This window comes from Pelmatolapia mariae, linkage group LG12, assembly GCF_036321145.2.
Source record: "Pelmatolapia mariae isolate MD_Pm_ZW linkage group LG12, Pm_UMD_F_2, whole genome shotgun sequence".
Taxonomy (NCBI): Eukaryota; Metazoa; Chordata; class Actinopteri; order Cichliformes; family Cichlidae; genus Pelmatolapia; species Pelmatolapia mariae.
In genome coordinates, this window is record NC_086237.1 from 19,172,015 (window position 1) to 19,190,836 (window position 18,822).

The window sequence follows — 18,822 nt, forward strand, 5'->3', positions numbered from 1 at the left end:
TTTCACAGAAAGGAAAGAAAAAACTCATTGCTTTTGTCATATGCTCACTCACTGCAGCAAAATTCATTGTCTAATGAAAACTGTTTCCCAGGCTTGTGTATCTCTATGAATCAGATAAATCCACCGCCTCCCCGTCTTCCCCTCTGCTGCTCTGCATCACAGTTTCTGTTTCTTTTCCGTCTCTTTTCATCACTTGGCATATTGCTTTATACACAGTCCATCACCTGCTCATTGCGGTGATGCCGTCTACACCTCGTCTCACATGTCAGTCTGAGGCTTTTGCAGCAAAGGTAATAAGGAGTATGTGACGTTTTTATTCTGCTTGCTGGTTTTCTTCCTAGTGTGGAGGTGGTACCACAGTCTTTAATCAGCGCTATCATCGTGGTGTGCAGGGATGACACTAGCTGGCAGAGAGACAAACTGATCTATTTTGAAAATTAAAGGTTCATTGGACTGGATGCTGTCAATAATTGTCACAAAGATATTCCTCTAGTTCTGCTCTTCTATGTATTTTAGGTTCATAACCCTATAAAGACATTTTCTATGGAGACTCTGGTACATAAAAAGAGTGATGCCGATCCATCTGGTCAGTGTTCGTAAAATTTTACACAGCAGGTGGTGCTGGATGACATGCAGGAGGTGTAGCTTTAAACACTAAATACTGTAGCTCTTATTGTTTGACTGTGGATTGCTTTGGTTTCAGATCATTTTCAAAAACAAACAGATGAGCTATATAAATGTTGCTCAGACCAGATCTATCTAGCATCACGACTCAGATGGAGAGATGGGAGTTTGTGCTGCCAGCAGTTCTGATGAGAGGCCATGCTTTGTCAAACACTGTCACTTTATCGTGTTGATGTCATTAAATGGATCCATGACAAATGGCTCATCCCGTCCCCTCCAAGGCCAATAGGGGTAATGGCAGATAGAAGGCTAAAGAGGAATAATCTAAATGATTAGAGAAAAAGGTAGACAGCAGAAAACAATTGGAGCAGGACAAAAAAAAAAAAAGATAATCCCACAGCTGTCTCGTTGGTAAGATTTTACTTGTTCACTGAAGGAACTACAACACACAGGAGTGCATTAAAGATTATAAGTCCATTTCTGCACTCATTTGAATTCTTTTCTAAAAAATGTAACAATTCTTCCAAGGTGATGATGTCAGAGAGGGTTGCTGATAATAGCAGGCTTTAGGAGTAGCATGTTGCAAGTTAAAGAAAAAGAAAGAAAAGAAAAAGGCTCATGAATACACAGTGAAGTCCAAAATAGCAGTGCCATTAAGAAGCATGAATATGTTTTATTATTATTATTCATTAGTCTTTGTTACAAGATGTGCTGGTAATGATATACAACAAGCTGCATCTCAGGGTTTCCACAACAACAAGCACATCAGTGATTTAATGTAAAACAAAATTAAAGACCTGTTTGCATTTAATTAACAAAACAAAAAGATTTTTGGATATTTTCCTCATTTATTCAAATACTTTATAAGCACTGAGTGATTTTCATAAAACCACAATACCCTGGAATGCATTTCATTGGCGTCTCTTCAGTCAAATAAATTCCCATTAGTCTACACTCAAAACACTCGATCTGTGCTTTGTCGAGCTGTGGCATTCACAATGTCCCTTATAACTACGATATACAAGATAAGATTCAAGACATAACAGAATTAGAGTTCTGTGAACTTCACACTGAATGTATAATTTAAACAAGAGATAAATACTTTTTATGCTGACACGTATAAAAAGAAGATCTAAGAAGTACATTTCTTTCTTTTTAGATACTAGACTTACGTCAAGGACAACAAGAGTCTCGGTTTAAACTGGATGAAAAAATACCAGCGTGTCTAGTCATATTAACGGTGGATAATGTTGGTTTATGAGGAGACAACAATACAAAAAAAATCTATAAGGCAGAAATTTAACAGGTTTACTGTGCACATTTTAATCAGATCATTGATTTTAGGATTCTGCTGCTAAATTAAATGTTAAATGTTGCTAATACATGCTGGGATGTTTATCGAATGATGAAGAAAAGCAATTGTCGGATCTTTGGTACAGGGACCAATAGTATATAGTATGATGTACAGTGTGTAGTTTGTGTGGTTTGTCAAAAAAGCACATCAGCGCTGTTTTTGGCTTGTTTGCTGTAAAGTAGCTGAGTCAGCAAACGTAGCTCTGGATCAACATGTTCTTGACGGTTGTGCTCCGCTCTGCTCTGTTCAGAGCTTTGCTTTGCCTTGTTTTGGAAGTCGTGTCAGCACAATCTCAGACTGGCACTGACTCGTCTCTGGTGGGTTGACAGGTTGGGTTGGCAGCAGGGCGACCAGCTTGTCTGTCTGCAATGTCAGCAGCACTTGACACTCGTGGCTCAGTTTGTCAGTGCACCAAATTTACTGGTGATAAACACATGGGGGAAACCTGCTAATGTTCCGCATGCCGCCAATATTTGTGTGTTTTGGTTCCGTAACATGATATTTTGTGTAGCCTTATTTTGAAGCTTCAACATTATTTTGGAGGGAAAAGTGACCAGCTTGGTGTATCTGGTTGTCTCTATCTTCCTGTGTTTAACTTTTATGTGGTATTTAGAGCTTTTCAGGTGTCTTCTATTTTTCTTTAAATTTAAGTTAAATCTTTGTATTTGCATTTCAGGATACCATTATCCTTCACGCTGTTGAAGTCTCACTACCTTTACTCAATCTGTGACTCCCTTTTACTCGATTCACGTCCTCGGCACTCGTCTTCCTGTCAGACCTTTGTTCTTCATTATTTATGGAGAGTGGTTGCGTTGTGGAGCTGTCAGTTGCAGCTGATAAGAAAGCTGCTCCGCTTGCATTAATTTCGACTGAACAGTCACCAAATTTGTGTCTGTCTCCGTCAGTCTTCCGGTGAATGTAATTTGTCACACCATTTGCCTTGTGTTAGAAGTCATAGCAAGGATAGGTTAATACAGTTGCATCAGAATGTGGTGTTAACACATTTAACACTTTTTATCCACACCGATGAGAGTTTCCCTTGAGGTACAAGAAGATGTCTCCACAGTAACACTCTGGGATGTGTTAGCTACTGCTGCTGGTGATCTGGGGGTGATTGACTTTGTTTAGACATGTTCTGATCCTGTTGCCTGTGATGCCATAACTATGATCAGCAAACAGATCAACATTTAATAAAAGTCAAAAATAAAGTGCATGTTTTTACAATCAAAACTCATAGACTGCTACTGATTCATTAATCTTTAGACGGATGTAACAAGATGTGTGTGGATGAGGTGGGGGGAAGGGGTGGCAGGGAGCATTGAAAATATCCATGATACGCAGCAGACTCTTATTTTTTAAGTGTCTCTTTAACCCTGTGATCAAATAATACTGTAATATTCTCAGCTAGGCTTTCAAATGTTTGAAATGATGGGAATAGATTTTGGACCACATTTGTTAAACACAGACCTGTACAGTATAAATGCACATCAATGCACACTCATGATCTGCAGTTTAATCTTGCTCGGCATAGGATTGGAAAGAGACTGTTTCCTTTATACTTCCTGATTCAATGTTGACCACCTATTCTACCATTACCCAAAGTAGGCCAAGCCATGCAGCTCAGCCCTGACATCTGGTACAACTGGGAGGGAGGATCATGACACAGCTGGCAGGAATAATGGAAACTGGGTTATTGTTCTGAGTATGGAAATGAGAGCTGTAGAGTTGCATACAGAGGACACTGAGGATGACATTAAGAGTGATTATGGTAAGAAGCATATGATGACTCATAAGGGTACTTCTCCTTGATGGTGATTTTATCAACAGGATCTAACGGGAAAGAAGAAATGTTATCACTTTTTGATGTAAGATATTTATTGATAATTAACAAGGTTTTGAGCATAGCCACTACTTTCCACTACTCCTGTTTTCTCCAGTTACTCAGTGCTGTAGCACTATTACTGAAGTTTAGGGCCACTGCGAGCATCGGCGTAACTTCCCAGATGATTAAACATGCAACTATTTTTGCTGGTAATAATTGAAATGAGTAAAGAAAATCAACAGCCTATTTATGCAAGATAATTCATAATTCTATTGGGGGGGGGGGGGGGGGGGGGGGCAATAACCCCCCCTAACCCCCCTGGAAAGTATGCCCCTGACTGTGAGTGTAATTTAAATTTATTGTAGACAAGCAGATTGGATCAGTTGTTAAAGACAGGGAACAAGAATGGAATGGGATTTGCTCGAGTATTTCTTGCATTGTCAAACATCTATGATATTTTTTGTTTGTTTTGTTAAGTTTTTTAAAATATTATTTGCATGTAGCTAATTTATTAACCTTAGAATTTCATCCAAAAGAAAGAAAGACTGAGTGAAACAAGTAATATTTACTGTTCCAATTTTGGCAGATACTAAAATTATGAATAATTAACCCTCTGTAGATTGAGAGACAGCAGGAAGTTTTAAGTAAGAGGCTAATTAAATTTCACACCCTTTTTTTCCAATCCACTTGCTCTAATTAACCAGACACTGTAAAAAAATGTTACGTCAAGGTGTCATGAAAGTCCCTTTAACTTGCTTTATTTCCAATGGCCAGCAGAGGGAGATTCCTCTTGATGCAAAACGAGGTCCAGTTGCTAAGAGGATGCTACCTCTTACTTGACCTATGACCTCAGTATATATTTTGTTAAAGAGTTTATGTTGTCAGTCACAAGCTTCAATACAGCTGCTTGATAAATATGTGAATATTTAACAATTATTTAAAATCAGTATTAGAGCAGTCTGTACCTTAGTGTGTGGCTACTTTGTGATTGACAGGAAAGTCAAAGTGCCAGACTTGAGGCTTTTAAAAAGGAGTCCACTAACCCATGGGCGATGCTGCTATAGCTATAGTTATTGGCAGTGATTGAGATACATTGTCACCTTGAACGCTCAGTAGAGTCCAAACAATTATTATTATTTTTTAAAGATATCATCTTCTGAGAATTTAATAAGCAGCTATACCATGTCTGTTGTTGTTTAATTTAGATTTTTCACTACAGAACACTTTTTAATAAGACCCATATGCAGGCACATTGTTCTTCATGATCACTGAAGACATTGTATTTCTCTTTAGTTTTCTGTTGTTTACTTAAAAATTTTTTCCATTAGAACGTGCTAAGTCCTCCAAGGCTATATAACTGCTTTCTTTTTCTCATCATCCATTATACTCTGAACAATAGCTTGGAGCTTACTTTCGCTAATATGTGTTTCTTGTAATGGCATCCATTGAATTTTAAAAGATTAATGCTGGGTTGCTGACAATTCCAGAAGGGCCATTACTTAATGAACGCCTCTTGGGTGTTCATTCATCTAGTTCCTTCATATCACAGCGTATAAAGAGTTATTGATTTCAGTCGTAGATTGAAGCATATCGATGACCGTAAGAGAATAATTCTCTGAAGTCAATCATCTGAACAACTGCTGAACTTAATGTCAATGAGGTGCAAAGTGTTACTTGCCAAGTGAAGATTTTACTGCCTAGAGAATTTAACAATGGCTGTTTTGATTAAACTGAGCCAATCTTTAATTACCAAAGCCTATCAGAGTGAATCTATTTCAAACAAGTGAGGTTAAGGTGTCACTGCTTGCAATGTAACATTTATGTCATGAGGAGTAGGTGTTTAAACAAGCTTTACTTCAAAAACAGCTGCTGGCTTGTTGCTAACTGTAAGATCTGGATAGCGTTAGCTTTAGCCACTTTGCCTTTGTTAGCTTCCACGTTCAGCTGGGTGAGGCTGATTTAAGAATGTGATTAGGTTTGTAACCCTCCTGACTGGTCCCCAGTCAATCAGTGGATTTCTAGTGTTCATCTATTAATTTGACTGATGCATTTAACTAATACTGACACAGATCAAGAAAACCCATTCTCATTCACCTTTTTATTATGCTCTTAATCATTTGATTGCCTTTTTATGTGACTATGGCTCTTCTGCACTGGGTTTTACATGAACAGCTGATAGACAGAATTATCTTTATCCCGGCAATTAAACCATTTTTGAGCAGCATGATAATACAATGGGAGGGGCAGGGGTTCATTTGGGCACATTAAAATCAAGTTCAATCATAAACAAATTTGGCATTGCTTCCATATGATATAATGAAGTTTTTCATTAATGCAAAGCGAATATTTTACACACCTGTAAATGTTTAAGCTATCATCAGGATAATCTGCATTATCTCTGTTCAATTAAGAGATTCATTATCCTAGTCAGAGGATAGAGAGTGAAGAAGCTTGCTCTTTGTGCAGTGGACTTTTGGGCTCTTATTAAGAAAAGAAGCAGCAGAGACCTCATTATCTAGTTGAGTGGCTACTGGGTGTCTACCCACTTCACTGCACTGGCCCTGTGTTCTGTCACATTACATATTACCTGGCTGCACATACTCAGGAGAAGAGCGCCTCGGTAATGCCCCCGAGATAGTGGCATTTAATGGAATATCTTACTGGGCTGAGATAGTTTAATGAAGTACATTTTTCAAGGTTTTGTGACTACCATGGTGTGATGAGCAAGAGAAATATGTGTATATGTAATTTATCTACAATATTTTAATTAAAGTAATAATTAGTTTATTATATTTGAGGGGAAATGTGTTCTTGTGTAACTGATGCTGAAATGCAATGTTAGACAGAAAGAATGTAGGATAAAAGAGAGCAGTGGAGAAAATTGTTTATTTTTATTTATTCAGTCACGAATTCTGTGAGCTGCTGACATTTGCAATCTTGACTAAAGCTGACTGAATGGAAATATGCCATATTTTTGCATACCTCCTGTGTACATTCAATAAGTAATGTAAAAGCCTTTTATGATGCACAAATTTGTAATCAAATTTTAAAGTGTCACAAGGATTGTTTCAACATCCCTCTGAGTTTCTTTAACATCTTTCTGGCTGTGAATTATTTTTTTTCATTAATGTTTCTTTATGCAAATTGTACCTTTTGCTGTGGGTCAAAATACACAAGACAAGGGCTGAAATAGTTGAAAGTGATTGTGATGCTTTCACGGTGTATATTGCAAATCATTTCAAATCACATTTGTGTCAGATTTTTCTTGCAGAAAAACAACTTGGCTTTGAAGATATGTACATACAGCTGGAAGCAACCTCTGTCTTCTTCTGCACAATTTCCCTCCCCCATATTGACTATAATTAGATCAAGTACATAAAAGACAGATTTCTAGCAATTCATCAGCCCGCACTGGCAAAGCAAGAGCCTTCCTGTCCTTATGTGTACATATTTACAAGTGTACAAGTGTGTGTTCACAGATTTATGGGGTAGAAAGTGCAAACCACCATATTCAGTGTGTACAAATTATATATGTGATGACATCAAAGCTAATTGTCCCTGGGGGAGTTGCTATATTATGTTTTTCGGTGCTGTAATGCTTTTTGGGAAAAGGCATGGGAGATGCAGAGCACAGACCTGAGAAGCAGTTTAAGAGTTTTATTATTGTCTCTGAGATGAATGTGAGGTAAAAGAATGGATGTATCACATCAAGGATGGATGAAAGCAGGTTGTTACTGAGGCAGACTGGTGGCCGTGCAGGTGGGAAGATTTGCAGGTAATGGCAGAGAACGAGGGTGATGGAGAATGAGCTGGCAGGAGAGTGAAGTAGGTGAATGAGATGAGGTGGAAGACAGGTTGATATTAAAAGGGGGATGCTGGCTGGTACAAGGGGGATCTGGGCATAATGAATGCACTGGCTAAAAGGTAGGGTGCAAACAGGGAAGGAAACAAGGAAACTAAAGTGGTCTGAGAGTGTCTGGTTGAGAGTGGATTATTCGCTTTGGAAAACAAATTGCAAATTGTTCTCAAACATGAAACTGAGGTAGCTTTTTTCACATGCCTGCCCAAGGCTCAGATTCAAGCTCTTAGGGAAACAAATAGTAGACAAGAATTACAGACTTCAGTAATATTAGGCATGTTTTTTAGAACAATATTTCCAAGTTAGTTACAAGTGTGTGCACAGAAATGTACATATTTCCAATCAAAGAACATGTTATCTTAACTGTATCAGTCTTTCCATGTGGCTTAGCACCATCATTTTGTGGTTAGCAAGAGTTTTTATTCACTCTGGCAACAAATACAGTTAAATCCCACTTATAAAACACTGGACGTCTAGGTGTCATATTGTATCGTTGAGTATGACAGCGGTCTACTCACCACCACTGTGGAACTATTTAATTACCACTGAAATTCTGTGGCTGGAATTTTTCTGTGGTCTTGTCCAGTTAATTGTGTGTATAATTAAGTAATTCTTATTCTTGTTAACTCCTATGGCTCCTGAAACCTGACATTTGGGAATCTTTACTTCCTTTTTGTACGTCACATAAATGCAGGAAACAGGAAAAAGAGTGAATGTTAGAGTGATTATTGTCTGTGCTTTGCTTTGCCTGCCCCAAGAGACCCAGAACACAACCTGCTTCACCAAAATACATGTTTGAGTCTATTTGCATATTTGCTCAATAAAATAAAGATTTTTGTTCAGTCCGCTCCAGTTTATAATCACTTAAACTTTCGTATCAAGTGAATTGTACAGCTGTCATCATGAGGTCAATGTGAGTTATATTAATGGGCCAATTCTCAAACAGCTCAATGATATTTGCTCTAGAAGATACGGCTTTGAAACTCTTTGGTATTGGTTTTTGGTAAACAGCATGAAAATATATAATCTGTCATTTTGTTCATTTTATTAATTTGTTTACATTAGTGTTGCAGATGGGGAGTGGGATTGCATCTGAGCCTCTTCTTTTTTGGAGGAGTGACGAGGTTAACAGATGAGGTCCGGCAGAAGTTTCTGTAGGCTGTGATGTTCACAGACAACAATCTGTGGTGAGAGTAGGGAGCAGGTGGAACAGAGTCTGCAGAGGTGGAGGTATGCTGTCAAGGAAAAAAAGAATAAAACTCAGTAGAAGCAAAACACAATACATGCTTGTGAATGAGAGTGAGATAGGTGGAAAGGTGAAGATGCAAAAAAAGTAGAGGTAGTGAAGGTGGATAATTTAAAAAACCTGGGGTCAACCTAACAACAGACAGAGCACTATAAAAGTAAAGAAGAGACTGCAGGCAGGGAGGAGAGGATGGAGGTGAGTGTCAGAGGTGATTTGTGACAGAAGGATAGCAGGAGGAATGAAAGGGAAGCTTTACAAGCCTATAGCGAGACGGTGGCTTTGACAGAAAGACGGGAGGCAGAGCCGGAGGTGGTAGAGTTGAAGATGTTAAGAGTTTTGTTGGGAGTGACCAGGAGGGACAAGATTAGAAATGAATACATCAGAGGGACAGCTCAGGTTGAACAGTTTGGGGACAAAGTTAGAGAAGCAAGGCTGAAATGGTTTGGACATGTGCAGAGGAGGGATAGTGGATATACGGGACAAATAGAGTGAGATGAGGGTAGATGATCCGGTGTCGTGACTCCTAAAGGAAAAATCTGAAAAAGAAGTACTTCTGTAGCACAGTAGCTATTCTGACTTCTCCTTGCTTACATTTTAAAAAAGCCTATATACATAAGGACACAAATAAAATTAATTTTTTGCTTTTTTTGCTATCTTTTGTGAGGTGCATGATGAGAAAAACATAAAAATAAATAAATGCCCTGCAACAGCTTAAGTTAAGTTTAGAGATGGATGGTTGGATGATCATTTCTCTGTTGTCAAAAAGAAGTGAGTGCGCAGACAGGACTTGATGAAATAAAAAGGATAGACATATGGAAATATTTCAATGGACAGAAAGAAGCGGCACCTCTGCTAAGAGAAGAAGAACTGCCATAAACTTTCTTGTTAATGACCAAAGCAAGATTAGGTTATTCTTATGCAGGAGTGGCTGCAGAGCCTGGAAATTACCTGTCATCACAGTGAGAAATGAGCGCATGGCTCCACACACTGCCCACGGCTAAACACAGGCTTCCTCCTCCATAAAGACACCACTGTCATGACATACAACCCAGGATAAAAAAATTATGACTCTGGTTGATATCCCACATGGGGAGTTTTCTAAGCAGCTGTGTTGCTTTACCAGTCTGCCCTTTAAATGCGAAGCGAGAACTCTTATAAATCTTTCCCAATGGGACATGTTTCTCTTATTTCACACGGCAGTCGAGATTAAATTGCAGGGCACCGCTTCAAGATTCAAACAATAGCACAGCGACGTCATATATAAAACAGTGTTCGGTGAAATGTCACTCTCTACCATCAGTGTCAGTAAACAGCAACTATTTTAAGTCATGGGTGGGGTGCTAATGAAAGGGAACAAGAGGAGCAAAGTTCACTTGATACTTTCTGATTACTGGCATACATAGCAGGTGCATAGTACTTAATGTGTCAGGTATTATTAAAATTTGGTGGGAAGGAGTTATTATAGCAACAACTCCTACACGTCCCACCTGTTGGGCTAGCCTTTCCCATGGGAAATTACCGTGACCCTCCTACCGTGTCACTCGTGACTAAGATACATGAGCTTCTAGCAGCAGAGGGACTGATAATAATGAGACATAATTATCATAGTTTTGTCATACATGTTTAAACCTATGGCATGCGAGTTGGCTTATTGAAGCTGGCAGTTTCATTCAGAGCCTGGGAAGTATCTGGGGGGATTTTATGAGACCAGGTTTTCCTTATGCAGAAATATAAAATAATATAAATATAGATACATTTACTAGAAGAATGCTTGACACCGAGGAGGACATGGATGAGCACTTTCTTTGTAAAAAAGAAGACTCCAGACAGGAGATGGTCATATGACCCTTTCAGGCCTGCGCTAAATAGTTTGAGCTCACCAGATAGAAGGGTACGCTCCAAAATATCTATCGCAAGGAGTGCATGTGTCAGGGAACCGAAGGTTATGAGTCACTGTAAACAGCCAGTTGACTTTTTCTATTAATGGTTGCCACGTTGCCATGTGAGCTTTTAGCTTATTTTCTTTTTATAAGTCTGAGACTGAAAACAGAGATTCTGGAGCAACATGCTGACCTAAAAAAGTTTCCGCTTTAGAACAAATTCTAAAGATAAAAATTTGTGTTCATTTCCAATTATCTGTTCAAAAGTGTCATTGATTTTAAACTGCCTACTTTAAGTTCTGTTATATAGACTTTGCACTCCTGAGCCTTTTACTCTGATCACGCTGCTGCCTTATATATGTGGACCAGTGGGAGTTTTGATGCACTGTAACTTAAAGTGGGGAAGAGTCAATACAAAGTGAGGGCGTTTGACTAAGTGGTTTGTGTGGCTTTATAGCATGTCTCAGAGCTCAACTGAAGCTCTGTGCTATCCTCTAGGACTGTAAACAACACAAAACACACAATTTGCACTGTGTGTATCTGGTGGTTGCTGGTGTACAGTAAACTCCAGCTGTCTAAATCTAGGTGTCTCTGGTGCATTCTGTATCATCAGCTCTCCTCTATTTTGTATCTGTGAAGAAACTGGGAACAGAAATACATGTACAGTACATGGCATCAATATTTGTAAAACTTTAGTTGTGTTACCTACATTGTTTTTGATTCTGGAACGTACTTATCCATGCCGTCCATGCACACACACAGACATACACACACACACAAACAAAGAGACACAAGATTAATTCATGTACAGTATAGAAGCTACTTTCGGCTGCTCCCTGTTCACAGCACGTAACTGGCAGTTTTACGTGTGATGTCCTTCATGATGAAACCGTTTGTTTGCCAAGCAATTCTTGTACAGTAGGCACCACCTAAATGAGAATAAATCAAATATTGTAGCAAAGAAATTGCAAGTTCAAGACACCCTCTCCTAAACCTACTGTCTTTTGTCTTTTGCTCTGAAATGAAAGGGCTGGTCCTCTGCGGCTAGAGAGAGACAGGAAAATAGGCCATCGTAGGTATTCTTTGGTTCTCTCTCAGCTTCAAGGAGTCATTAAACATGGAGAAGCTGGAGTGCGATGGACCTTGGCGGTCTTTCCTTTTTCTTCTCTCCGCTCCTCATTGCTGTTTCAGTCTTTGTGAATATATATTGTCTCTCAACCGAAATGCTTGTTTAAGGGTAAGGGCCTGAGTTCTGCTGGATTCAGGGGACAGAACAGAAAATAGATTCTCTCTGCTGAGTGTCCCAGTGGATGGAGTGTGATCACTAAACAAAACAGTTGCTTCCAAACTCAAAATCTGGCTTTGTGAGCTATACCTCCTCTTAATGTTTTAATTTAAAACCACAGAGTGTTCATGTTTAGTGGAAAATCCAGTCCTCAGACACAGACTTCTGAACAACCTTAATCAGAGCATAAACAGAAAAGCTGGTGCTCCACATGGGGGAAATATTTAGGAGGGAAATAGTAAAACGCAATAAGGCGCTGAGAAAAACTGAAAGCTTAAATACACACATGAGGTAATTAGGGAGAGAGGACACAGCTGGGGGTCAAAACTGCAGGATTATGACACAGAGTCAAAAGAATAAAGTCCTGTCACAATTATTAGCTCATTAGTTCATCATTAGTTGTAATATTCTACAATATGCTGCAGTGATGTGCTTTTCCCTGTCAGAATTACTTTTCTACATCATTAGATTTTTGTCCAAGATCCCTAAAATTATTGTTATAGCTGCAAAGTTAACAGCAGCTGCACAGAATAAGTGGTGTAAATAGCATGCTAGCAGCATATCAGTAGCAGCAGTGACCGAAGTGCTCACTGTGTATACTCTAGTGATTACAGGAAAACCCATTCAAAAGGTTGAAAATCGAGCACAGTTTGATGTGCAAGTTAAACCAAGGTAAAACCAATGTGACGTGTTCATTTAAAATCCATTTAAAACCGCTACTGTGTTTTTCAATAACCGAATCGTATTTTAAATGTTGCCAAAATGTGCTGCACACACCAGGCAGAGAGAGATGGGGGCTGCTCTGTGGGGGCAGCATCCCTGATTCCACAAATCCCGTTTTTTGCACAAGATTGTAATTGTGCATAAACCAGAAGTGTAAAAGTGTTCTTTTGGTTAGATTTAAGTTTTAATCTAAATCCCAAGTTGGTATGCATTCAATGCAGAAACAAAATTGTTTGCAGCAGTAGTATTAATGTTCTGTCAGATAGAAAAGTCACTACATAATATCTTACCAGTACTTCAAAGCATGGCTTAGCTCTGGTCAACACTGTGTTAAGATTTTGTTCAAACATCATTAATGTCTCCTACTATTTTACAAAAGACAGCAAATCTTGTAATGCTAGTTTACTTTCTTCATTTATTTTAAACTATTTTCGAAACAGCTAATCGTGAACTTGTACATGCAACAAAAAGTGATCGTCATCATGTATCTGTTTGTTTTCGTCTTTTTAATGTGCGTTGTAACTTGGTAGCACCTTTGTGTGTTGGTTTGGTCTGGTTGTTTTGTTCTAACAAAGACTTCACTCTTACTCCATGTACTGTACTGTTGCTCACTCAAGCAGGCAGTGCTATTAGCAAATCATTTAAACCCTGTGTTCTGTAGTTGTGTGTGTATGTGTGTGTGTTTGTATGATTTCATATACAAAGAAGAAAACAACATGTGAAGTGGCATTTTCTCTGGGCACAGCATGACCGAGGATTTCCACTGTTTTCTTAATCATTGTGTGTCGACTTTGTGTGCCTCTGTGTGTCTCTTTGTCACTGTTTGTTAGTCACGTTTAAAGATAAAGGGCTTAATGTTACGTTGTTTGACCCCCACCTCTTTTGTGCAATCCTGTTGGCTATATCCATGCGCACATGCGGTTCAATTTCAGTGACTTACATGAACCGTTGACCCCAGTGCAGCTTAAACTCCTGTCAGTCTTTATTCACTGAGCTGGTACAACTCTTACAAAACAAACTATTTATTTTGTTCGACTTATTTAAGGTTCATGTTTTCTCCAAAGCACTGACTGTATTTCTCTTTTCCTCAGTTTTTTATTTTATTATATTTTATTTTTGTTTTTTTGACAGCAGATTTTATCTCAAAGTGTTACACAGGACCCAGATTCTCTGTCAGTTACTGTGGCTTTGACTTCTTTATGAAGACTGTGCTATATTTGAGTAATTATTGGAGAATTATTGCTGTTAATGTTAAACTGGTAATAATATTCACCATTGATGCCAGTGTTCAGTTATTGTTTGGAACACAAAGATCTATTTGTATTTTAGGAATATATTGATACTTCTTAAAGTGGAAAGAAAATACTAGAAAATATAACTAACTATGACAGAAGCTGCCAGAGAGAGGATAGAAATTCAGGAAACAAAGTCTCAGGATGCAAAAAAAAGAACTTCTAAAAATAAAACACCCTGCACAAAGCTGGCAGGAGAATACAGAAAGTCATGGTGGGAAAAATGGAGCTAACTCAACTGAAACAAACAAGAGAAAGCAGGACAAACAAAAGGAGGTCGATCCCACAAAGATGGGAAAGACCTGACTATATAATGTGTGCATATATATATAAAGTAGCTGAAAAAAAGATTACTACATATCACAAAATCCAGAACATTAAATTCTATTAATTCTAGACTTTTACATTTTAATTATTGTATTTTCTTATCGACTTATCTGTTGCTTACTTCTGGGTTGGACCCTGTTTTGCCTGCAGAACTGCCTCAGTTCTTTATGGTATAGATTCAACAAGGTGTATGAGACAATCCTCAGGGATTTTGTTCTACATCGATATGATAGCATCACACTGTTGATGCAGATTTGTCAGCTGCACATAAATATTGCACACTCATCCACAACACATCCCAAAAGTGCAGTATTGGATTGAGATCTGATGACTGAAGAGGCTGTTTGAGTACAGAGAACACGTTGTCATGTCCAGGAAACTAGCTTGAGATGATCTGAGCTGCTGGAAGCAGCCACCATAAGATGCGTACATAAAGAAACGTATATATTCAATATATTTCTTTTTTCGTTTCTTCTGGCTTTTTTATTCCTAATTGCAATGGGTGTCTTATTTATTTTGTCACTTCTTATTTTCTCTGTGTCTTGTGTGTGTGTGTTTCTGAAGCATATTACTGAAGCAAACTAACCTGGACACTGTCTTATCTTCACAGGGCATCAATATTGTGGGGCCCAGTAATGTAGAGCCCCCGCCTCAGCCTCCTCCTCCAGCCATGTACCAGCTGGATATTGTCCTAAAGAAAGGGAAAAACCTGGCCATCCGAGATCGAACAGGTAGGAGAAATTCCTCGAGAGTATTCAGGTTTATGTAGAGTTACAGTGGGAAATGCTTTATCTGGTTTCTGTTTGCCCCATCAATTAAAAGTTACCCTGTGCAGCGATTAGCACAGACAGTATAGCATCTAGAACACCTCGTTTGAAATCCTACTGTTTCAGGCTAAAAGAAAATCTGTGACTTTCTGGATTCTTTTATTCAAAAAGGTCAAAACCAAAATGAATGATGTTACAATTATTGCCGGTGTGTCTAAAAGTATTTAGACCAGTGGTTCTTAACCTTGTTGGAGGTACCGAACCCCACCAGTTTCATATGCGCATTCACTGAACCCCTCTTTAATGAAAAATAAAATGGGATTGTTTTTCAAATTCAAGACATACATATGTTTTTTACTGGTGCACAAAATGAGCCGTGCATATCACGGCTGAGGCTCTGCCGAACCCCTGAGACCGACTCACCGAACCCCTAGGGTTCGATTGAACCCAGGTTAAGAACCACTGATTTAGACTCACATTAGAGTGAACTTAGATACTCCCAGTAGCAGATAAAATGTTAGACAACCAAATAAGATAAGTAGTCCTGGATGATAGTGAAGCAACTGTACTATGTGACTGCTTTTATTAGTCCATGGAGGTGCTTCTACATTAACAATAGTGTCCATATATTTTCTGATAAAGAAACATGTACACCACTATAAAACTGTTATTTATGTGTTCAGGACTTCAGTAGCTCTATGTTAGAGAGAAATATGCTGAATCAGGCTTTGGCCCAAGAAACAGCCTCAGTGGTATGGTGAGTGGTATAGTTATCTCCCTTTTATTTACTCGCTGATCTCCATGTATTGTTTTTTTAAATCACACATCACAATCCATTTTCCATATGTGACGTCAGATTGATTTAGTAGAAACAATTTGGTGCATTCCTCATGCATGTGAGCATGAAAACAGTTCAGCTCTGGATTAAACTAGGCCATTGTCACATTTGGAGCCTAGACAAGTGATTCTAATGTGATTCTTCTGGTTTCTTTTGTGTAATAAGATGAAATCGTACGATAAGCGCTTCCCTTGGCTACTGAGTGTGAGCAAGACCTGCAGTGTAAAGACTACACACTGCTGTATTGTAAGCGAAGACTACAGAGAATGTAAACTAGAAACCCTAAGTAAGAATTTATTTAGTTTTGCACCAGAGTAAAATATACTAACTCATCTTAAACAACTCAGATAAACAAACATTTGCCTGCTTCTCTGGAGCTGGAGTATGTGATTTAATGTAAGGTGGATATGCTCAACTTTAACACATCATAAACTCTCACAGACTCTCACAGTGGATTGCATGGTGAAGGATGCTGAAGTCTCATTAGTGGCTGTAGCAGTCACCATGACAACAGATCAGAATGAGCTGCCTTTGTCTCTCCTATGCATTTTGCCTGACTACCTGTCCACCCAGATAATGAGCACCGAGGTGCTGAGCTCACCTGTCCTGTTTTAGCCCATCAAGACAGCTCATTAGAGACACAGAGAGAGACAGGGAGAGAAAGAAAGAGAGAGAAAGGAATATAACCTAGGAGTGGAATGAATGCAATATTAGCAAAACACAACAATAAGTGCTGTTTTGTTTCACAGTGCTTAGCCAGGGCGTCTTCCTCCTAATATTTACAGTGGCACATCTTAACTCTTGGCCTGTATTACCGGGATGTTTACTTTCCCCCCCTTTAAACAGCAGGAAATAGGTAAACTGAAGAATACAGAAAATGATTTTCCATTTGCACATCTCTCTAGGTTCCCTTCTCATTCATGTAACCTGAAGTAGAGCAGGATTATCAAATAAAGGGAGTTTACTGCAAGAAGCAATTTAATTCTGCTACTTATTGATTCACTAAAAGCTCTGGCATGAATTATAAATGATACAAATAGTCTCCAGTTTGTCAGCAAAAAAACAACAAAAACCAAAAGAAATTTGTCGGTTTTAAAAACTTTTAATTTTGCATAGCAGAACTAAAAGTGAAAACAATAAAATGACTTTAATTAGACTACAAGTCTGAAGTCTCCAAGTCTTTGGAGTGCTAGAATTTGTTAATTTAAGATGCAGACTGTTAACAATGCAGAGCTTCACACGACCATAACAGGAGGATACTGGTAAAAGAAAAGGTGAAATGTTTTGTTTGTCACCTTAGTGCTGATCCATGCATCAAAGTGATGGATGCACTCAGACAAGGTTGACCTGGAAGACAGAAAAGAGAGTGAGGACAGGGGTTCAGTGCCGTGTCCTCCTTTATCCCCTTTGCCCTTTAAAGAAACAGGCTCGATAGATTTCTAAAGATGTGCTGCCTTAACAAAATTTCCCTCCTTTGAGGAAATGAAAGCAAGGAAAATACAAACAATATACACTGGTTTGAAAAACTGTTTGCCCCCCCCTTCTGATTTCCTAGTGTTTTGCATATTTGTCACACTTACATGTTTCAGATCATCACACTAGTGTTAATGTTAGACAAAGATAACCAGAGTAAATACAAAATGCAGTTTTTTAATGATAATTTCTATTATTAAGATAGAAAAGTCATCCAAACCTATTTGGTCCTGTGTAAAAAAGTAACCGCCTCTCTCGTTAAATCGTGAATTAACTGTCACTAAGTTCAGTTTCACTAAACACACTCAGGCCTGATTACTGGCAGACCTGTTAGAACCTGTCTGACAAACTGAAGCTAAAAGATCTCAAAAATCAACACATCATGGCACGATCTAAAGAAACACCTGAGAAACAAAGACACTGACATCTATCAGTCTGGAAAGGGTTACAAAGCAATATCTAAGGCTTTGGGGCTCCAGTGAACCACAGTGAGAGCCATTATACACAAATGGATCAAACTTGGAACAGTGATGAAGCTTCCCAGGAATGACCGGTTGACCAAAATTACTCCAAAGCACATCGACAACTTATCCAGGAAGTCAAAAAAGAACCCAGAACAACATTAAGCTTCACATGTCTCACTTAAAGTCAGAGTTCATGATTCAACAATAAGAAAGAGACTGGGCAAAAATGGCAGCCATGAATTCCAAGATGAAAACCACTGCTGACAAAAAAAGAACATAAAGGCTCGTCTCACATTTACCAAAAAACATTTGATTATCCCAAAGACTTTTGGGAAAATATTCTGTGGACTGATGAGACAAAAACTGAACTTTTTGTAAGGTTTGAGTCCCGTTACATCTGGCATAAAACTAAAACAGCATTTCACATAACACCTTATACTAACAGTAAAATATGGTGGTGGTAGTGTGATGGTCTGAGGCTGTTTTGCTGCCTCAGGATCAGGAAGACTTGCTGTGGTAAATTGAACCATGAATTCTGTTGTCTACCAAAACATCCTGAAGGAGAATGTCCGCCACCTGTTCATTCCCTGTGGTGGGCTTTTTTCAGAGCTGCCATTTTGACACAAAATAGTCCGATAGATAGCAGGTAAACAGATTTGGTATTAGTTACATTAATCATCCCTCTGCACCAGAAATGAACAGAACCTTCATTCAATTTGTTAATAACACATGTGCTTGTCTACTAAGTTGGTTATTCAATTTTTACTCTTGTTAAAATGGCGATCATGAAATAGGTCTATACATGTATAGACAAAGTTTATAAACTTTCAATTGACTTTCAATTCAAATTTTAAACTTTAAATGCATC

The 18,822-nt window shown here is 38.5% G+C and overlaps 1 protein-coding gene across 5 annotated transcripts in view; it reads left to right on the plus strand.

Moving 5' to 3' along the window:
* LOC134638595 (multiple C2 and transmembrane domain-containing protein 1-like) overlaps nt 1–18,822 on the plus strand; it is a 132,181-nt gene that overhangs the window by 29,866 nt on the left and 83,493 nt on the right. For all 5 annotated transcript variants that reach the window (XM_063489327.1, XM_063489329.1, XM_063489328.1 and 2 more), the window contains exon 2: nt 15,023–15,143. In XM_063489327.1, coding sequence (XP_063345397.1) covers nt 15,023–15,143 — 121 coding nt within the window. The remainder of the gene's footprint in view (nt 1–15,022; nt 15,144–18,822) is intronic.